The 22,381-nt window shown below is 41.7% G+C and overlaps 2 protein-coding genes across 8 annotated transcripts; one reads left to right on the forward strand and one right to left on the reverse strand.

The window, feature by feature from the left end:
- Positions 1-722: 722 nt before the first annotated feature.
- On the reverse strand, positions 723-6,452 carry LOC144701930 (protein NUCLEAR FUSION DEFECTIVE 4-like). 4 transcript variants are annotated; one of them, XM_078573751.1, is made up of 2 exons: positions 5,916-6,452; positions 723-2,047 (listed from the first exon to the last, which is right to left on the reverse strand). In XM_078573751.1, exons 1-2 carry the CDS (start codon positions 6,393-6,395, stop codon positions 941-943), a joined length of 1,587 nt encoding a protein of 528 aa, XP_078429877.1. In that variant the 5' UTR covers positions 6,396-6,452; the 3' UTR covers positions 723-940. The 4 variants fall into 4 exon arrangements, with proteins under 4 accessions (XP_078429877.1, XP_078429878.1, XP_078429879.1 ...); XM_078573752.1 differs by lacking the exon at positions 5,916-6,452 and adding an exon at positions 4,277-4,527; XM_078573753.1 differs by lacking the exon at positions 5,916-6,452 and adding an exon at positions 3,043-3,051.
- A 2,293-nt stretch (positions 6,453-8,745) lies between these two features.
- On the forward strand, positions 8,746-13,195 carry LOC144701931 (pentatricopeptide repeat-containing protein At1g74750-like). Of its 4 annotated transcripts, none has more exons than XM_078573756.1 (3): positions 8,746-8,818; positions 9,592-9,760; positions 10,002-13,195. In XM_078573756.1, exon 3 carries the CDS (start codon positions 10,059-10,061, stop codon positions 12,303-12,305), a length of 2,247 nt encoding a protein of 748 aa, XP_078429882.1. In that variant the 5' UTR covers positions 8,746-8,818; positions 9,592-9,760; positions 10,002-10,058; the 3' UTR covers positions 12,306-13,195. The 4 variants fall into 4 exon arrangements, with proteins under 4 accessions (XP_078429882.1, XP_078429881.1, XP_078429884.1 ...); XM_078573755.1 differs by having other exon boundaries at positions 10,056-13,195; XM_078573758.1 differs by having other exon boundaries at positions 9,660-9,760.
- The last annotated feature ends 9,186 nt before the right edge of the window (positions 13,196-22,381 follow it).

Genomic DNA, 22,381 nt, shown 5'->3' on the forward strand with positions numbered 1-22,381 from the left:
TCCATTTTTTCATTCATGGATAAACAAATTGACATCATTTTATCCATAAAATTATAAATTATAAGGTTCTCTTTGGTTTATTTATATCTAGTAGAAATCAGAATAGACGAAGTGGCATGTTCCAATACCCCAATCATATGGTCCATTTTATAGTCTTAAGGCCTAACAATAAATAAACCACTTGGCCCATATATTTTAATACTATTTTATATCTTAGTGTCTAACCACAGGGTCAGATAAGGCCATGGTCCTCATGTTCCTGTGTACTTGTGAAAATGACAGAATTATTCCCAGTCTAACGTTGATTTTTTGTGAATCATAAGAATGGAGAAAAAAAACTAAAGAATAACATTCTGAAGCTTAAATAATTTTTTTTATTAAAAAACTTTAAGAAACAATGAATGATTGTAACGGTATGTATAGTGCAGGGACGCCAATGGAATGGTTTTTTTGTCCCAGGACGAAAAAATTCGTCCCGAGACGAATGGACAGGACGGTTTTCTAATCGTTGGACAGAAAAACCATCCCCTCCAGACGTCTCAGACGATGGACAGTAGGGGATGGATCAAAATCCATCGGATTCGCTGCCGACAGTAGAGATCTTGCCAAGTGGCATGGCTTAATCAATTCCTTGACATTGTGCCTGCTTTTTTAAACGTGCACAAACCGACCCCGCCCAAAAGAAATTGTACATATGTCCCCCCCTTTCTCTCTCCTCCATATTTCCCTAAAAACTTAAAAAGAATATTAAAATTTTACAACGTGATTTTTTTCGACCAGGACAAGGGACATGGCAGTTTTTCTCCAGACAGGACAAAACTGGCAAAGTTGGGATGTGGACGACTTGTTTCTTTAATGGACGAATCCCTGGACGGGACGATTCAGACAAAGCTGAAATATCCGGATGTCCTGGACGATCTGGAACTGCAACGGTATGTATTTACGAAGAGGCTCCGCGTCGAAGGCCCTCAAAAACAACGCTGTGGTAGAACCTGCGGGTGCGGATGAAGAGCGTGGCGGAGGCGGCGGCGCCCAAGGCAGCGGCACCAGCCATGACCATAAACGAGAAGCGGAAGCAGTGAACGCCAAGACAAGTCTTCTCCCCGGCGGCCTCTCGATCATACACGTACCCAATCAGCCGCACCGACAGCAGATACGAACCGACCGGGCTCGCTGCGGCCACCACGTTGAAGATGGTCCCCATGTGAAGAACTCCGAAGATCTCTGACGTGACAGCCGGCATGAGAGACCACTGGCAGCCATAGCAGACCCCCACCAGCACCGAGCCGGCGTAGAGCGACCCGACAGCACCGGATGCAATCACGCCATGGCCTAGCGCCATGGTGGCTAGCGTGATGGTCATGAACAGGGGCCGCCCCCAGCCGAACCGCTGCAGGCCCAGGTCCGAAAGGAACCCCCCACCGAACCGGCCCAGGAAGTTCCAGATGCTCCAGAGCGAGACCAGCCCGCCAGTCTGGCCCGTGGTGTAGCCCAGCGAGCCGCCCACCTGGGTTATGTTGTTGACCGTGGCTAGCCCCGAGCCCATCCCACAGGCCATGGCTAGGAACAGCAACCAGAAGTTGACCGAGCCCAGTGCGCCGACCAAGTCAGTGTCCTGACTGCTGACTCTCGGCTTCTCCGCTTCTTGCTCCTCCTCGCTGGGGTCTTCTCTCAGTGGGGTTCTTTCCTCTTTTAGCCGGGTTTTGCTGGTTTTCTTTGTGGAAATGGCGAAGAGGAGAGGCGAGACGAGGAGGAGGAGGAGGAAGAAGAAGGCTGCGAGGCGGGCGGCTAGGCTCAGGGGTTGAAGGTTTTCCCAGATTATGATGAAGGTCAGGTAGCTGGCTACAAGGAGGGAGACAATGGAGAAGCCGTCCAGGACTTGGTTGTCGTCTGGGCTCGGCCGGGGGAGGATTTTTACCAAGAACATTAGCAGGATTGGGAGCAAGGTCGGCAGGATTGCCAGCATCAGGAGGAAGTCCCCTGCTTTTCCCCCGTAGAGTGTTCTGTAGATTTGGATCAGGATCGCTCCGCTGAGGCCCAGAAATCCCTGCCCAAACAAGAACATGCAAGTTTATCATCATTATAGCAATGTCACCGGTTCCGGTTAGAAACCCAAAATCTCAATTAGTATTTCACTGCACTGGCTATTTTTTCAATGGTAAAAATAGTCAGGGCAGCAAAAAATTGGTGAAGAAATTTCAGCGGACATGATTCTTGGTGAAGAAAAATCGCAACTGGAATAGAAATTCGGTTCCAAATGAGTGTAATTTAGAAACCCAAAAAGGATACGATCAACCGAGAATCAAGAAACTCGTGCCTTCATAATCCCAAAATATCAAGTAATATTTGATTGCAATGATTATTTTTCAATGCTAAATGCTTCTCTTCAGCACACCGACGATACAAATTGATATTAAGCAGCAGCAAATTGGACTATAGAATCTCTTAATCCCCAAATCTTGAGATATTTGGCACGAAGAGTACTACAGCGGACATGATTCTCGGCGAAGAAAAATCTCAACCCAAATGAAAATTCGGTTCCAAACGAGTAAATTCTAGAAACCCAAAAAAGCATACGATCAACCACGAATCAAGAGACCCGTGCCTTCATAATCCAGACGACGGTCAAGCCAAAACTAGTCACAAGTTGAAATTAAACAGCAGCAAATCGGACAATGCAATCCCCAAATCTTGAGAAAATTTAGCTCCCCCCAAATATCGAGAAAATTTTGCTCGAGTACAACAGCGCAAACTAGATGAAAATTCGGTTACAAACGAATAAAATCCAGAAACCCACAAAAGCATACGATCAACCACGAATCAAGAGACCCGTGCCTTCATAATCGGTCACGCCAAAACTAGTCACAAATTGAAATCAAGCAGCAACAAATCTGACATTGCAATCCCCAAATCTCGAGAAAAGTTTGCCCGAGGAGTACAACAGCGGACGAAAAATCGCAACCCAGATCATTCGGTTCCAAACGAGTAAAATCCAGAAACCCAGAAAAGCATACGATCAACCATGAATCAAGAGACCCGTGCCTTCATAATCCCGACAGCGGTACCCAAGTTGAAATTAAACAGCAAATCGGACAATGCAATCCCCAAATCTTGAGAAAATTTAGCTCCCCCCAAATATCGAGAAAATTTTGCTCGAGTACAACAGCGCAAACTAGATGAAAATTCGGTTACAACGAATAAAATCCAGAAACCCACAAAAGCATCGATCAACCACGAATCAAGAGACCCGTGCCTTCATAATCGGTCACGCCAAAACTAGTCACAAATTGAAATCAAGCAGCAACAAATCTGACATTGCAATCCCAAATCTCGAAAAGTTTGCCCGAGGTACAACAGCGGACGAAAAATCGCAACCCAGATCATTCGGTTCCAAACGAGTAAAATCCAGAAACCCAGAAAAGCATACGATCAACCATGAATCAAGAGACCCGTGCCTTCATAATCCCGGCAATGGTACCCAAGTTGAAATTAAACAGCAGCAAATCGGACTATGCAATCCCCAAATCTCGAGAAAATTTAGCTCCCAAATATCGAAAATTTTGCTCGAGTACAACAAGCAAACTAGATGAAAATTCGGTTACAAACGAATAAAATCCAGAAACCCACAAAAGCATACGATCAACCACGAATCAAGAGACCCGTGCCTTCATAATCGGTCACGCCAAAACTAGTCACAAATTGAAATCAAGCAGCAACAAATCTGACATTGCAATCCCAAATCTCGGAAAAGTTTGCCCGAGAGTACAACAGCGGACAATCGCAACCCAGATCATTCGGTTCCAAACGAGTAAAATCCAGAAACCCAGAAAAGCATCGATCAACCATGAATCAAGAGACCCGTGCCTTCATAATCCCGGTACCCAAGTTGAAATTAAACAGCAGCAAATCGGACTATGCAATCCCCAAATCTCGAGAAAATTTAGCTCCCCAAATATCGAAAATTTTGCTCAAGTACAACAAGCGCAAACTAGATGAAAATTCGGTTTAAGTTATAAAATCCAGAAACCCACAAAAGCATACGATCAACCACGAATCAAGAGACCCGTGCCTTCATAATCGGTCACGCCAAAACTAGTCACAAATTGAAATCAAGCAGCAACAAATCTGACATTGCAATCCCCAAATCTCGAGAAAAGTTTGCCCGAGGAGTACAACAGCGGACGAAAAATCGCAACCCAGATCATTCGGTTCCAAACGAGTAAAATCCAGAAACCCAGAAAAGCATACGATCAACCATGAATCAAGAGACCCGTGCCTTCATAATCCCGACGACGGTACCCAAGTTGAAATTAAACAGCAGCAAATCGGACAATGCAATCCCCAAATCTTGAGAAAATTTAGCTCCCCCCAAATATCGAGAAAATTTTGCTCGAGTACAACAGCGCAAACTAGATGAAAATTCGGTTACAAACGAATAAAATCCAGAAACCCACAAAAGCATACGATCAACCACGAATCAAGAGACCCGTGCCTTCATAATCGGTCACGCCAAAACTAGTCACAAATTGAAATCAAGCAGCAACAAATCTGACATTGCAATCCCAAATCTCGAGAAAAGTTTGCGAGGAGTACAACAGCGGAAAAATCGCAACCCAGATCATTCGGTTCCAAACGAGTAAAATCCAGAAACCCAGAAAAGCATACGATCAACCATGAATCAAGAGACCCGTGCCTTCATAATCCCGACGACGGTACCCAAGTTGAAATTAAACAGCAGCAAATCGGACAATGCAATCCCCAAATCTTGAGAAAATTTAGCTCCCCCCAAATATCGAGAAAATTTTGCTCGAGTACAACAGCGCAAACTAGATGAAAATTCGGTTACAAACGAATAAAATCCAGAAACCCACAAAAGCATACGATCAACCACGAATCAAGAGACCCGTGCCTTCATAATCGGTCACGCCAAAACTAGTCACAAATTGAAATCAAGCAGCAACAAATCTGACATTGCAATCCCCAAATCTCGAGAAAAGTTTGCCCGAGGAGTACAACAGCGGACGAAAAATCGCAACCCAGATCATTCGGTTCCAAACGAGTAAAATCCAGAAACCCAGAAAAGCATACGATCAACCATGAATCAAGAGACCCGTGCCTTCATAATCCCGACGACGGTACCCAAGTTGAAATTAAACAGCAGCAAATCGGACAATGCAATCCCCAAATCTTGAGAAAATTTAGCTCCCCCCAAATATCGAGAAAATTTTGCTCGAGTACAACAGCGCAAACTAGATGAAAATTCGGTTACAAACGAATAAAATCCAGAAACCCACAAAAGCATACGATCAACCACGAATCAAGAGACCCGTGCCTTCATAATCGGTCACGCCAAAACTAGTCACAAATTGAAATCAAGCAGCAACAAATCTGACATTGCAATCCCCAAATCTCGAGAAAAGTTTGCCCGAGGAGTACAACAGCGGACGAAAAATCGCAACCCAGATCATTCGGTTCCAAACGAGTAAAATCCAGAAACCCAGAAAAGCATACGATCAACCATGAATCAAGAGACCCGTGCCTTCATAATCCCGACGACGGTACCCAAGTTGAAATTAAACAGCAGCAAATCGGACAATGCAATCCCCAAATCTTCAAAAAAATTTGCTTGAGGAGTACAGCGCAACCCAAAACTCATAACCCAGATGAAAATTCGGTTCCAAAAATCCAGAAACCCAGAAAAGCATACGATCAACCATGAATCAAGAGACCCGTGCCTTCATAATCCCGACGACGGTTCCCAAGTTGAAATCAACCAGCAGCAAATCGGAAAATACAATAATTAAATCTTGAGAAAATTTTGCTTGAGGAATACTAGATGAAAATTCGGCTCCAAACGAGCAAAATCCAGAAACCCAGAAAAGCATACGATCAACCAAGAATCAAGAGACCCGTGCCTTCATAATCCCGACGACGGTCCCCCGATTGCTGGGGAAATTATGCACGGCGGTGACGACATTGGCGGTGTTGAAGAAGGTCTGGGCGTGAGCCGCGAGGAACATGTAGAGGCACATGAGAGGGACGGGCGGGCGAGGGGCGATCCCGGAGACGGCGAGCCACATCGGGAGGTACCCGGCGAGGCACTGAGCCGCGCCGGCCGCGTGGACGAGCCACGGCCCGGCGCGGGCGTCCCGAGAGGAGATGGCGCGGGTGTAGAGCAGGCCGGAGAGAAGGCCGAAGTTGGCGCCGATGTCCTTGAACAGGGCGACCGAGTCGAGCGTGGATTGATCGTAGCCCTGCGAGGATTTGAGCAGAGGCGAGTAGATGCCGAAGCAGTAGGAAGCGCCGCTCGTGCACTGGATCCACACCATCGCCGCCGTCGCCGCCCATTTGCTGCCGGCGGCGCCGCCGCCGTCGCCGCCCGCTCTCCCCCTCATTCCTGATCACGCTGGACTACTAGCAGACATGGTCATGTTGTTCTGTTCGTTTTAAACGAACCAAAAGCTCGCACAAAAGAACCGCACAGGGCCTTGTTCTTTGGTCTGTTCTTTTTTTTTTTCTTCAAAAAACGAACAAAATTTGCACGTTCGCACAAAACTAGGACAAAATTCGCACAAAGCCAACATAACAATTCGCACAAAAAACAGAACTATGTGTAATTACTGGTTCCCTGGCTCTCTAAGGCTCGTATTGATTGGCCTGGTAACTTGGCTTGCTTCCCCGTTGATGTAGACAGTGGTGAATTACTGAATTTTGTATATCATCTTGTAGTGGCAATTGGCAAGGTATCCACCCCCCCTGCCTGTAGCTGGCTCATGTCTATTCACCACGTTGCAAGCTTGTTGTCTTTTCTTTTTGAACTTATTCTCTTTTATTTTTCCTTAAAAAAACTTGATTTTTGTAGCCTTGTCTGCTTTGCTCTCTCTCTCTCTCTCTCTCTCTCTCTCTCTCTCTCTCTCTCTCTCTCTCTCTCGCGCGCGCACGCGTTTCCAATCACGCTGGCGCCGGGGGCTTCTGCAGCCCGCCCATATTGGCCTGGTTACTCCCCCTTGATGTAGACAGTGGTGAATTTTTTTGTGGCTGCCATGCTAATTGCCAAGACCTCGGAACCCCCTTCTCTGTAGCAGGGTCGTGTCTATCCACCACGTCACGCTGCAAGCTTATTCCAAAAAAACTTGATTTTGTTAACTTGTCTACTTCACTCTATAATGGGTCATTGCCGCTGTTGCCGCATACACCAGCACTCCCTTTCATTCTCGATCATGTTGGCTCCGAGGGGGCTCTCTGGCCGGCCCATATTGGCCTGGTATCTTGACTTACTGCCCTTGATGTAGACAATGGTGAATTTTGTATATCATCTTGTAGTGGCTACTATGCCAATTGGCAAGGCTTCGGCCCCCACCTGTAGCCGGCTTGTGTCTATCCACCACATCGCAAGCTCATTGTCTTTTCTTTTCGAACTTACCATTTTAAAAAAAAAAATTGGATTTTTTCACCTTGTCTACTTCACTGTATACCGCTGTTTCCGGGTACGCGTGCTCTCCCTTTCATTCCCGATCACACTGCGTCGGACGACGTAGACGTCTACCAGGGCTCTCTGGCCGGCCCATATGGGCCCGGTAATTCAGCTTACTACCCTTGATGTAGACAGCAGTGAATTTTGTGTTTCATCTTTTAGTGGCTACCATGCCAACTGCCAAGGCATCAACCCCCCCCCCCCTTCCCTTAAGCAGACTCGTGTCTATCTACCATGTTGCAAGCTTATTGTCTTTTATTTTCAAACTTATTCTCTTTTTTTTCTAAAAAAACTTGATTTTGTTGCCTTGTCTACTTCACTCTATATTAGGTCATTGCGGCTGTCGCTGTCTATTTACCGCTAGTGGCACCGCCGTTGCCGGGTGCGCCCGCTCTCCCTCTCATTCCCGATGCTGCCACATGTCGCCGGTAGGGATTGGCAGACATCATCCATCACGACACGTGTCGCCGTGACGGAAACGTGACGGATGACATGATGGTGACGGTGACGGAATTAGGGGTCCGTGACGCTGACAATAATGGATGATGGATTGATCATGTCGGGGATGTGACGGTGACGGGGTGCCTCGGACTTGTGACATGACGGAATGGCTGTCAAGGATGACGACCGTGACAGATTTAAAAAAAAGTAAAAACGGGCAGAAAATACATATTAAAATAATTATTTTTTAAGCTTTCTGACGGTCGGGATTTCGCCATGTGGCGTCGTTATCTCGATTTCTTTTCATTTTGCACAGAAGTCCCTTTTTTGTGCACATGCAAACCGACGCCACCGATAAATATTTGGAGATATACCCCTCTGATTCTGTCCTCTGAATTTCCCTAATAATTGAAAATAATTTTTTTAGGGTTTTTTTCACGTCACATGTGACGGGGATGCGACGTGACGCTGCACGGAGGGATGCATGATGACAACATAACGGTATTTTCTCCATACACTGGGACGCAAGACGGGACGGCGACGTGATGAAAGTTTAGTCATTCCTTCCGTGACGCCCCGGAACGTCACGTGTGACGGGACGTGCCGTTCCCTACTCCCTGGATTGTTTGCTTGGGCAGCAAGACTGTGGCTCGTCTTGGACTCCAGGTACATCTTGATGGGCACCGAAAGAGATATCTACCAATCGTTATTTGACACGTCATCCATTTAAGATCCGGTGGTCTCAGGCGATGTCGAACTTTCAGAGCCCAGCTGACTGATTTTCCTTGACTATAAATTCACTTCGGACTATATAAAGCTTGTACTCGCCATTTCGATACTCGTTTGATTCTTCGTCGGAGGGAAGAGGCGATCGATCGGCGTCGTCGCCGCGACTCTCTCCTGGTTCATATCTGATCTTTCACTCAGTTTTGTCTCTCCGTCGTGGCTTTACTCCCTCAATCTTTTCTTATCGTGCGTCTTGCATCCTGGGAAGGAGTTTGTGCACTCGTTTAGTTGTTTTTCTCTGAAAAATCTAAATTTTTTTGGTTACCCAAGTCCTTTTTCTTATGTGTATCGTTGCAATGCACTGTAGTACGTTCAACGAATGTATGCAGTTTAGTTAAAATCGTTGTTTTAGGCCCTGGTTTTAAGTATCGGTGATGAAAGGATCGATTTTTAGTCCCATGCCTGTGTCTGTGTTGTCGCTTCTGCTGGACATCAACTCATGAGCGTGAGGAAAAAGATATGAAACTAGCTTGATTTGTTCATTTCTTCGATGTTCTTACGAACATTTCAAGTTTCGCCCGATTTTTTCGGCGAGTAAAAAAGGCCTGGTCACAGTTTGGTGTAACTAATGTCTTCCCACTTGGTTTTTCATTAAGATTTTTTTTATTTCTGTTGTTATGAATTTGACGATTGCATGGGAATCAATGACATGCTTTGTCAAACTTTTGTTCAGTCGATTGGTTTCATCTTCTACTTGAGTCGGGAAATCAAGTAAATTGCTGGTAGTTTTCAAACTCTTTGTCTAGAAGAAAGTCATGTCGTCCCCCTGTTCAGCAATGTGATAGAGTCTTTTCCTTTATTCCTTCTGTTGGCTTCTTGAGTTTTTCTACTCGCTGATCTTTCATCTTATTTTTTTTCTCTTGCATCCTAATTTCTACTGTTTTTTTCAGATTTTCTCTCAAGACGACTAACTTTACAAGTCTTATGTTCTTATACGTCGGTGATTGCTCGGTTGTAGAGTTATCCATCAGCGAAGGTAGTCGGCGTGGGGGCTAGTTGTCAGCGACGGTCTTTGAAGATTTGAGAGTTCTTCCAACCACAAATTGATTATTATTCGTGGTGAGGATTCCATTCGCACTTTGACTAGATTATGGTTAATCAGCTTCAAATTTTTCCGGTTGCTTGAAAACGACGGCCTTTCATCCATGCCTTTTCTTTGCTGCACTTCCATCCCCCCTGTCGAAAATTTTTGCACTGTTTTACTGTTTTTGAGATTAATTTTAAAATTAAGGCTTTTTTTCATTTTTTGCATTTTTTCTGAGCCATGTACCTACTCTGAGCGATTTCCCTGGTATTCTAGAAATTACCTATCTTGGGGATCAACATTTGATTTCCCCATTTCATCAACGCGCAGACAATGATAAGGACAAAGCAACTGGGGGCTCTTTCTCAGTGCTCAAGGACCTTCATTCTTAATGGCTCAAGGCTTGGAAGCGCTGATGACGAATGTAACATTTCAGGCAAACAAACGAAAGCTAAGAAGTACTTGCGTAATCAGGACAAATCATTTCTAATCTCGGATGGTACAAAAAGAACAGGTTCTCCAAAGTTGACCCCTGCAATTGAAGCTGCTCTATCTCATAGCAACTCGATCAAGAAGGCAAATCAACAACACAGTATTAGAGGTTCTGAAAACACAAGCGGTGGGGAATCTGTTAACGCTAGTTATCCTACAGCTGAATCGTCAGAGACAAGGGATGAGGATGTTAAAACACCAAACTATGGTGGTCTTCTTCAAACGGAGGGCATAATTGCTTCTAATTCTTGTGCCCCCGCCAGCAGGAAATCTTCCAATCGTAAGAACCCCAGAAAAATCAGTTCAACTTCTTCTGCTTGTCAGCCATGCAACACTTGCCAGGATGAAAAATCAATCAGAGAATCAAGACCAGACACGGCTAGTTATGAGCCTATGAAAGGAAGCGGCCGCCGTGTCATCGAGCTTTATCAGCACACTCTGCAACAGTTGAAATGGGGACCTTCGGTTGAAGAGATATTACACAGGATTCCCCACAAGTTAAACCCGTTCCAGGCAAACCAAGTACTCAAGCTCCTCAGTGATCACTCTGTAGCTTTGGGCTTCTTCCACTGGCTGAAGCAGCAGCCGGGATTCAAGCATGACGACTACACTTACACCACCATGATCGGCGTCCTTGGCCGTGCAAGGCAATTCACTGCCATCAAAGACCTCCTTGAAGAAATGGGGACAAGCGGCTGCACACCGAATGTTGTGACTTATAATCGTCTTATTCACGGCTACGGACAGGCTCACCGCATAGACGAGGCGGTCAACGTGCTGCAGCAGATGCATGAAGTTGGCTGCCATCCAGACCGAGTCACTTACTGTACTCTGATCGACATCCTTGCTAAAGCAGGTTATCTCGAAGAGGCCATGCATCTGTATAAAACCATGCAGGAGTCTCGACTTTCTCCAGACACCTTCACCTACAGCGTGATGATCAACTGCCTTGGGAAAGCCGGGCATCTCTCTCTCGCTGACCAGCTGTTTGGAGAGATGGTGAGACAGGGTTGCTCTCCCAACCTGGTCACCTACAACATCATGATTGCTCTCCATGCCAAGGCATGTAACCATGCTAATGCACTGGGCCTTTATCGAATCATGCGGGCTGCTGGTTTCAGGCCTGATAAGGTCACCTACTGCATTCTTATGGAGGTTCTTGGCTATGGGGGGCGAATCGAAGAAGCTGAGGCCTTTTTCATGGAGATGAAGGCTGAGCTTGTGCCGGACGAGCTCGCTTACGGCCTTCTGGTGGACATGTGCGGTAAGGCTGGGTTTGCCGACAAGGCCTGGGCCTGGTATCAGGCCATGCTTGCTGCTGGGCTGCGGCCCAACGTGCCCACCTGCAATTCTCTGCTCAGCGCCTTTCTCAGGACTAATAGATTCTCAGAAGCGCGTGATGTTCTCATGGGCATGGTGGCTTTGGGCCTGGAACCCTCCCTTCAGACCTTCACTCTTCTGCTCAGCTGCTGCCTGGAGACTGAGTCCCATAAGAAGCACTGCTATGAGATGATGGGCTTAACCGGCCACCCAGCCCACAAATTCCTTCTCTCCTTACCGGAAGCTGAACCAGGGGGGAATAATGTGAAAGACCACGCTGGCACATTTCTTGATTTAATGCGTGGGGAGGATAGAGAAAGCAGGAGGGGAATAGTTGACTCCATGGTTGACTTTCTCCAAAAGACTGGTCTCAGAGAGGAAGCTGGATCGGTCTGGGATGCTGCTGCGCTGAGGAATGTCTACCCGGAGCTGGTGAGGCAGAAGAAGTCTTCTTACTGGGCCATAAACCTTCACGTAATGTCCGAGGGGACGGCGATAGTCGCCCTGTCGAGGACCATGGCCTGGTTCCGAAGGCAGTCGCTCGACTCTGGAATTGGGCCAACGAGAATTGATATTATAACTGGTTGGGGGCGGAGGAGCCGCGTGACTGGGGCTTCTCTGGTCAGGCATTCTGTCAGAGAGCTGCTTCATCTCTTTCAATTTCCCTTCTACTCTGTGAAGGGGAATTCTGGCTGTTTCGTGGGTTGCGGAGAAGCCCTTGTGAGCTGGCTGCTCAACTCCTTTGTTGAGCGTATGCATTTGCTCTAGTCTGGGAGAAATTCATGCATGACTCCTCCAACCTCAATTGAAGTGCAACCGGGTTCCTTTCTGACCCCCTTCTCGCTCATCATCTTCCTCTCCAAGCCAACGTTGTCTGATCTCTTCGCAGAGGCTTAGAAGCGAGACAGGATAATTTAACCTCCGCTGTCACGGCTGCTCCAGCTCGTCTTCCTCTGCTGTTAAAACCCGGGAGGCTGTCAATTCCCCCAGCTTGAGCCCGGCCTTCTAGCAGGCGTCCAGCCTCCTCCAGATAATCGTGTCGGGCTTGAGCGACATCTATGTAACGAGCTCCAGGGCTTCCTGGACCAGCTGAGCCATGCCAGGAGATCAACCATGCAGCCATGATGATCGAGCCACAGCTCGATACTATGGACCCTGACCATTGCCGCCAACTGAGCCCACCTCGATGATGGCATTCCACGAGACCCCTGATCCCGTCTAAGACCCAGCCTTGCCGCAAGAGCTGAGGAGGTTGACCAGACTGTTGGCAACGAAGATGTCAGAGTGGATGAAGACCAAGACTTTGATGGCAGAGGATGCACTTCTTAAGGTGAGGGCATGGAGTTCTTTGACGTGGTGGGTGTGGCAGCAGGTGTCGACCAGAGGACAGAGAACATTCTGCCATCGCTGCTCGTCCTTGGTTGAGGAGGGGAGGCCCAGGCGGGCATGTGATGGTGCTGCTGGCAGTGTGGACATGGCCGGCCGATGGGGTTGATTGAATCTCGATGAGATGTTAAGGAGTTGGTTTTTGTCAGAAATGGTATTTTCAAAGTATCAGCATTATTTTACTTTGAGCAGAACTTTGAAAATTGAAGGTACGGATGACAATGTGCGTGGATAATGTTAAGATCAGGAGTTGTTGATAAATATTGTCATGATTGTTGAGTAATCAAATATTTGGATGGGGATGTGAGCATGGATAACTCGTGAAAGGAAATTTTAGTGTCAGTTGAGTTAAAGTTAAGAATCTTACCCCAAAAAGGAATCAAGTTAAACGTAAGAGGTCTGTTGTTTGTCCTATTGCACTGGTATTTACCACAATGAAAAACTATACTCAGGAATCAAGGGAAGACTAGAGAGAAAAACGAAACTTGTCATGTTTTGAGATAGAACGCGGGAAATGAAAATAGGAAGTGGAAAAAAACAGCACGAGTAAATAGAATGAACTCATGTTGTTGGTGGATGCAGGTTTAGGCTGGCATCATACTTTCTTATGCCATTGGAGTTGGGACTTTTTTATGCTTTCATTTGTTAAGAGTCTAAGTGGATGATGATTCACATAATTTTGTGTTTTCGATTTAATTTTGATGAAGATTAAAAAAAATCAACAACTCCACACTAATTGCCAGACATCCTCTGATCACGATCCCGATGTTCATCCCTGCTCCCCTTCAACTGTAATTAAAGGCATCTTCAGTAAGGAGACTAAAGCATATGTTCCATCTAAACTAAATCAAGACACACAATTTTAAAACATCAAGGTACCTATATTGTATAATAGGTAGTAATAAAGTACTAGTAAAAGGGAACTCAGATGCTAAGCAACCACTTGAAAAAAGGGTCCATTGAAAAAACCATTGTTTTACATGTGATTAAACAATAATAATTAGAAAAATTTTGAACCAATGAAATAAAACTAAGATGCAATTATTCTGAAGAACAGACACTCAACGCTTTGAGACGATTATTTATTTAAACTCAGTCGTATGGCTAAGAAAAACAAATACTTTTGCAAATAAAAAAATATACATGTGAAAAGCTGAAAGCTTTGCTTTTGAAACTCATGACTTGTTGGAGAGCATGGCCTTGTTTCAAATAAGGACAACTGTAACATGTTCTATCCGAATAAGATAGTTTGTGAATACATGTGAATCTACAACAAAATAAGTGAATCTTACTGTGCACTTTAGGAATGTTTTTTACAAAGGTGAACTCATGGCCTGGAAGGATCATTCATTCCAAGGTCCATTAAACAAATAATTTGTGCGAGTGTTTGAACTGACAAAGATACGAAACATTCAATCCTGTGAGTTTTTGAAAAGCCCATCAAACGAGTGTGAACTCAGTCAGAATTAATCACAAAATATGACTCTTGAAGATAAATTTACCCTCATCTAAATTAGTCTTTTACCCACTATCGTTCCCCCCATGATAGCTTTCATCCAATAACTTTCTTCGCTTCTTGTATTTTCCCTTCGTGCACGTTGTTATGAAACTTTAAGTAATTAAATTTTACTTCAACCATTTAAGAGTGTTGAGGTTGTCTGACATCGATATTTGGATTTAAACTTTATTTTATGTGGGGTTTTTGGGTGTAAAGATGTATGGAAGGGTAGAGACGGGATTTGAACAAAGAAAAATAGACGTAACAGAATTAATTTCAGAAAACATTCAACACTCTAAAATGATAAAGTAGGAGAACGATGAGCAAGGGTGAGATGGAGCTAAGGGTAGAGAATGGCACAAGTTGCAGTTACCTCTGCGGGGACACAGCCTCAAACTTCCCTCTATAAATATAATGTGTTTAAAATACCTCTATAATATTCCTAGCACAATAAAGAGCCTCCTATCTCTTTCTTGCTCATACAAACTTGGGTATACCGTCACTCAAAATAACAATAGCTCTATTTATTTTCAGAATACATTTTTTGTTTCATAACCTTTGCTAAAAAACATTATATCTAATGGATGTTTCTTATTATCATCTCAAAGTAGATATTTCTCTGGGGAAGAGTTAAAAAGTTTCAGCACAACCTACCTATGGCATTGCCAAATTGAGAATGTTGGAATGGAAGATTACTAAAGTTGCATAATGATGCACACTTGGGTCCTATTGATTTTGAATCATAAATTACTTGTGAATCTTGGATTATGTTTAAGCCGTCTAAATCATTATTCTTATGTAAGGGAGAGCATGCAAGGTCATATCGGAACAAGTACATTCTGATGTATTTGTTCCAATTCATATCCAAGCATAGGGTGGTTGTTCTTCATCACTTTGATTTATGATTTCTCTTAATTTTGATAGGTATACTTTATGAAGTAAACGTCCAAAGCATCGGTCAAATTAAAAAAAAATAATACTTAAATAGACAAACCATGGAGAAATAGTATCAAAACTCTTACTTCATAGTGAGGAGGAGAATACTAAGTACATAATTCACATAGTTTATGAAGGATAAATGTATCCTGACTTAACTGGATCTTTCCCGCACTCCACAGATGAATGGTGTGTCAGAGAGGATAAGTTTCACCTTGTTGGAGATGGTGATATCAGTGATGAAATTCTCAAAGCTATTTATGCTCCTTCAGGGATATGCATTTGAAACAACACCATATACAAAAATATATATTCGACATCTTTTCTAGAAAGTCTGTGACTTCCACACAATATGAGATATTAAAGGGAAGGAAACTCAATTTAATGTATGTTAGAGTATAGAGGTGTCCTGCCCATATGATGAGGTATGACCTAGGAAAGCTAAAATTGATGGATGGATTATGTAGAATTGTGGGATATCCAAAAGAAACACACAGATACTACTTTTACTGCCATGAGGAGCAAAGAATTTTATTGAAAAGAGGTATCCTCTTAGAGGAAGAAATTAAAATTATGAACACAACTAACCCATTGGATGAGATCAAAGTTCCAGGTCATGTTTAATTACATACACTAGTGCTCTATAAGCTGGAACTAGTGAGACAGCCTGATAAATATGTTGGACATTTCTCTATGGGTCAAGTCGTGACACTAAAGTGATGATCCAATAACTTACAAAGTGGGGGTTCAAGATCCCAATTCTCGAAAACGGTGAGAAGCAAAGGATTTTGAGATTTATTCCATTCAGAAAAACCAAGTATGATACTTGGCCGACGAACCCGAAGGTGTAATACCTATCTGGTGTAAGTGGTTCTGTAATAAAAAGATCGATACAGATGGAAAAAGTGAAACATACAAGGAAAATTTAATCCCAAAATGAATTGACTAGGAAGAAACTTTATAACCAGTTCCCATGATCAAAATCCTTCTCACTATAGATGCACACTATAATTAAAAGATCTGGCAAAAGAATGTCACGATTACTTTTCCCAATGGAAATCTAGAAGAAGATGCATATATGACACAGCCCAAGAGTTATGCACCCAAAGAGTTTCTAGAAAAAAGATCGATACAGATGGAAAAAGTGAAACATACAAGGAAAATTTAATCCCAAAATGAATTGACTAGGAAGAAACTTTATAACCAGTTCCCATGATCAAAATCCTTCTCACTATAGATGCACACTATAATTAAAAGATCTGGCAAAAGAATGTCACGATTACTTTTCCCAATGGAAATCTAGAAGAAGATGCATATATGACACAGCCCAAGAGTTATGCACCCAAAGAGTTTCTAGAAAAAAGTGTGCAAGTCAGAAAGATCCATTTATGGATTAAAACACGCATCCAGAAGTCAGAATCTTAGATTTGATAAGGCATTCAGTTCTTACGACTTGATAAATAATGAAGATGAACAATTTGTGTATAAGAAGACTTGTGGGAGCATAATCACTTTCGTGATTTTATATGTTAAAAATATTCTAATCATTAGCAATGATATAGGAATTTAATCATCAGTAATAGCATGACTTTCCTTCAACTGAATGAAATCATAATCAATTTTTATTTTATATGTTAAAAATGTTCTAATCATTGGCAATGATATAGGAATGTAATCATAATCACTTGTTCATGAAGGATTGGGGAGAAGCAACCCACGTATCGGAAATATATAGCTATAGAGATAGATTGAGGAGTTTGCTAGGGTTATCCCAATATATGTACATAGAAACCATTGTCAAAATATTTATCATATAAAAATCTAAGATACATCTCATACCATTCTTCTAAGACTCTTGAAGATATATAACTTTTGGAAAAAGTCACATATGCTTTGGTAATCTGATCCATCATGAACACAACACTATGTACTAGACTAGATGTCACCGTTCCTCTTAGTGTTACTACCATATTTTAGGTACACCTAAGAGAGGAATACTAGTTTGTGGGGAAATGCATACTTAAGTACTTGAGAACATCTAAGAGTTTATTTCTAATTTATGGAGGATTTGAGCTGAATCTTCAGGGTTAGAATCATTCAAGTTTCTATTCAGTCCTAAAGGATTGTAAATCTACTTATGGATTCTTTTTAACATTCAACAGAGGCGCATTATCTTGGAAGAGTTCCAAGTAGATCACTGATAAGCCAAAAATATATATATATATATACACACACACATTATCATTAATTCTTGGATTAAACAAAAAATTTATAATTTTTCCTTATTAAATGTAGATTTGAGTAAGGGTCGAACCTCATAGAGCCAGAAATCAATTAGAATATTTTTCTAGGCGATTATATATTTACAAATTTTTAGATAATAACAAAAACTAGCTCGAAGTGAATCAACGATTTCTTTTTTGCTTAAGCAAATGAAATGAAATAAATTTTGTTGAGAAGAACTTCAAAGATATTTCTCAGAAAATTTATTTCAATATTTTAATGTTAAGAAATCAAAGAGTAATGACTTAAAATAACTTAAAATATTTTTTTGGTAGAGAGCGCCATGGTTTGCCCGCAGGAGCACCCTGAACCTGACATGGTGGCATAAAAAAATGTGTGGCCGATCTCAGGTTTTTTTGGTTCATTAAAAATCCAATAACTTTAGCTGTATGACAAATTTTTTAGCACCGTTTGTGGGGTATGGAAAGCCCTGAGTCTTAGCTTTCGCCAAGCCATAAAAATTCAGTGTGGTAGGCAGGAGCCTCCAAGAATGCATTAATCTCTGGTGTCTCACCCTTTTAGGCCAATGATGCATTCTTATTTAGTTTCCTCCAAATATGATGATCTGATTCACCTTTTCACTAAACCTGAAATTCAAAAAGAGTGGATACAAGAAACAAACCTGCACTCAAGGCTGCCAAAACAGAGTTTGGGGCATAAATTCAGGGATCTTTACAACGTGGAGAAAGGGGTATAAAGAATGATCCTAGATTCTCAATGTGAGAAATCTAGAATGTGTAGCCAGGATTTGGAAATCTGGGTAGTCAATTTCGTGCCACCCTTTATAGGAAAGAAATAACAATTGCCCACTTAAATTTATCCTTAAAAATTAGCCTCTCCCTTGATTGGGTTTATGCTCCTTTTGTGATCCAGATTGGGCCTCTCTGTAATGGGCTTCATTGTGCTTTAGGTCCCTCTCTTCTCTACCATTGATATATCACTAAAAATGAACCACTAGATTAAAGGGGATCAAGTGGGGCTTGTTCATAAATTGTTAAACCCTATTAGTTAAGATCAATTACAAAAATGAGTGTTAATTTAATTTTAAACATGAATAATTGATACTTTTTGTGCATATTGTTTGTACAAATAGTAATATAAATTATAAAAACACAAATTCATCATTACATATTTGATGTCATAAATCACTACTATAGACTGGATGACAAAGAGAAATAAAACGTAGTAGCCAATGGTGCTAAGAAAGCAATGAGGAAAAAGAATTCATCACCAAACTTGGCATTGTTCCTTTTATCTGAAAACAATGGTGCCATAGCAGAAGCAAAAGGGCCATAATCTCATCAGAAATTCAAAAAATATTTTGTGGTGGTTTCATCTGATTACGGAGGGCATTACGTTGGAAAAAATTGTGATGGAAATGGTTCCATTAACCGATAACATAATAGACCCACTAACGAAGCCCTCAGCTTACAATGTTTTTACGTTGTAGCACAGAGTAATGGCATTGTTGAATAAGGGTGAATGGATTTACTTAAATTGGGACTAACCTGAAGGCAATCAACACATTTAAGTTGTTTTCAAAACAAGAGTATGTATTTCGTTTCCACGTTTCGCTTACAATGCTCAGGCACAAAGAATTTGATTTTCCTAATTGCACAGAGTACAGTCAAAATAAGCAATGATACATGTTTGGAAATTGTACTTGTCGGTTCCTCAAAAGTTTGAACTTCTAATAAACCTCTTTACCTATAAGACATCATGCACACCTGATATTACTAAAAACCTATTGTCTATTTCTAAAGAAATAGAGGATGATGTTGATTTTTATTGTTATATGGAAAATCAACTCATCAATTCCTTCTCTAAGGAGCAGTTAAATATGTCCTAGAGCTGCACTACCCAAAAAAAGCCATATTTCTTGGAGAAAAGGCGTCATTAAAGACCTAGGGCTTTAGACTTTGAAATCTGAAATTTGGATTTTCAAAGTCGGCTATCAAAATGTGTGTACCTGTCACACACTTAAATAGGCATTTTGTGTGTGAGTATTGAAATATTTCTAAGTCTCATAAGTTTCATTTTCCCTCGACTTATCAAGTTTCTAACAAGTTCCTGGAAGTGGCTCACTCGGACCTCCAGGACCCCATCCCAATGTTATAAATATACATGGTTTTATAATCTTAGAAATAAAAGTGATTTACTGTATACCTTTATAGAATTTCAAAATATAGTGGATAATCATTTTGGCACTAAAAAGGTATATCTACTATCAGATTGGGGTGGAGAGTACCAAGATCTCCATACCCATTTTTAAAAAAGGGACTTTTCATAGGGCATCTTGTCCCCATACCCCTGAAGAAAATGGACCTTCTGAGAGAAAACATCGACATATAGTAGATACCACATTTTAATAACTACATCAAGGATGTATGCATAAGAAGATCTAGGATGAAGCTGTTGCTACTACTTCATATCTTATAAACTGCATGACATCACCCACTCTTAAGAATTAATCATCCTATGAAGTTTTATTTTAAAATCTACCAGATTAATCCACTGAGAAGTTTTGGTTCTTTATGTTACCTTATCTTGAGCAATTATCTGGAAGATGTATTTTCTTGGGCTATACCCTATGCATGTCAATCACATGTGTCTTTCATTACACACATGCTTTTAACACAATTTTTATTTTATTTTATGTCATATTATTTTTTATGAAGATAACTGTCCCTTTCCTTCCACACATAAAACTAAGAGCCTTAGACTACATGGGTCTCACCCAAAAGAAACTAATGACACTTATGATATCCTGTTAAGGTACCCTTGCGTATCCGAATCTTGACAAAAAACTTAAGAAAACTTGAGACAATAACAACAAGAAAATGATAATCACTCCTTCCACAACAAAATAACCAGTTTCTAACCTTGAGAGAGAACAACGGGAACAGAAGTAGTAGACGGAAAATAGTCTTCGGACAACTGGATCAGCTGACCCTCGTGTAGAGAGGACCGGATCAGTTCTCCCCCCTCCTCAGTCTTGGAGAATCTCCTTGAATACCTACTGAAAAGCTCCAACGATTAAAAAACATCCCCTCTTGAGTGTGCTCCCTCTTATTTAACATAATGAACATCTCTAACTGTAGTAAGAATCTAAATGAGCCTTTCCACCTGCAGTTTACTTTTATATTTCCTTATTCGGATTGTATCATACCCATGATGCGCATAGACTTCTTGTATTAAATAATACCAATAATTCTAGTGGAGACATTGCTTAAGAATCAATTACCGCTCCTGAATCAGTCATTGACGCATTGTTCAAAACTGATCTAGGAATCTGACCATTTATATATTGTTTCCCAAGGCTTTTTGCACAATAAGTCAAAATATCTATAAAGAACTTTAAATATTCATTCTGATCTATTTTAAGAACAAAATCTTGATATCATTCCTACTGTAGATCGTACCCCTGAACCAGGATTTAACTTGAAAACTAATACTCTTCAAGATATCTACCATCAGGAGGGTGTAGATAGCTTGTCATTTCAAACCCAAAATCCTGTCAAACAAATAAATTCTCATTCAAAATGGTTATTTTTTTGCTCAATTAGACATCCCGTTCCAAGGTGTCTCATAGAAAACGTATGAGAGATTATGGAACCTACCTCTTTTACAGTTGAATCCAAAGATTATCCACTGGATGAAAGACATGTCAACATAGTATTAACGCTTAAAGCTCAACAATACATGGGACTTGGTTCTTAGAAATCCCTACTTCCATGTTATAGGATACACATAGGTTTATAGGTTAACTATACAAGTCTACATGGTAAATTGATACACGCAAATCCAGGTAAGTACCTAAAGGCGAAAACCAGCTAGGAGGTTTTGAATTCTTTGAGACATTCATTCCAGTTATTAAACACACTCCCATTCGCTTAATATTGTCTTTAACTGTTACTGAAAATCGGAAGGCACATCAGAAAGATGTGTAATGCACTCCTGCATGATGATTTACTGGAAACCATTTACTTGGAGAAACAACCTGAATTTTAAAATAAACAGTTCCCAAATCATGTATGTCATCTCATGAAATTGTTCTGACTCAAAGATATCCATGAGCTTGGTTCACAGAATCTACTTCTTATCTGTTGAACCTTGGCTTTGTTGGATTAAAAACATACATATCCTTATATTTTAAACTTCAGCGCGGTTCGAATTTTATTCTAATCTATATTGATGTTATTTTAATTGTATGTAGATGGGCTATATGGGCCATAATGGCAATTCTGTAATTCTGGATTCTCTACTCTCTCTCCTCTCCCTTCTATACATGTATCTTGTCTCTTTTCTAGGTTACGAAATCTCAGTATCTCATTTCACAATTCCAGATTATTTTTTCAGACTTGAAGTCGTAAAGCATGATAGGGAATACATTCTGTCATGGCCCTGCACATTAATCTGAAGAATAAATCATTTAACACTTTGAAATTGTGTGCCAATGAAGGCACCAAAATTTCAAACTCATAGTGGTTTCAAGTCATTTCTCATGAACATAACTGAGATAATCCCCCAAACAAAAAAATAACAGACTAATTCTTTCACTACAAGAGAATAATATCATACAAATTCTATATTATAGATTGTAGACTCTAATACTTGCTAGGAGATTAATACATGGCAGTATAAAAAAGCAACTGCTAAATTGGATGGTCACTGCTAATTATGGCGGCAGGAAAAAATGGCTGAGCACAGTGAGCTGCCCTGAGAGCTCCGTTTCCAGTGC

Source organism: Wolffia australiana, chromosome 4 (genome assembly GCF_029677425.1).
Source record: "Wolffia australiana isolate 7733 chromosome 4, ASM2967742v1".
NCBI classification, from domain to species: Eukaryota; Viridiplantae; Streptophyta; class Magnoliopsida; order Alismatales; family Araceae; genus Wolffia; species Wolffia australiana.

What these genes read in the sequence shown, in the direction of transcription:
- LOC144701931 (XM_078573756.1), top strand. Translation starts at nt 10,059, where the DNA reads ATGATAAGGACAAAGCAACTGGGGGCTCTTTCTCAGTGCTCAAGGACC.
- LOC144701930 (XM_078573751.1), bottom strand. Translation starts at nt 6,395, where the DNA reads ATGAGGGGGAGAGCGGGCGGCGACGGCGGCGGCGCCGCCGGCAGCAAA. An exon ending in CCGTCGTCGGGATTATGAAG is followed by an intron (nt 2,048 to 5,915) that starts GCACGGGTCTCT and finishes TTGTTTGGGCAG; the next exon opens with GGATTTCTGGGCCTCAGCGG.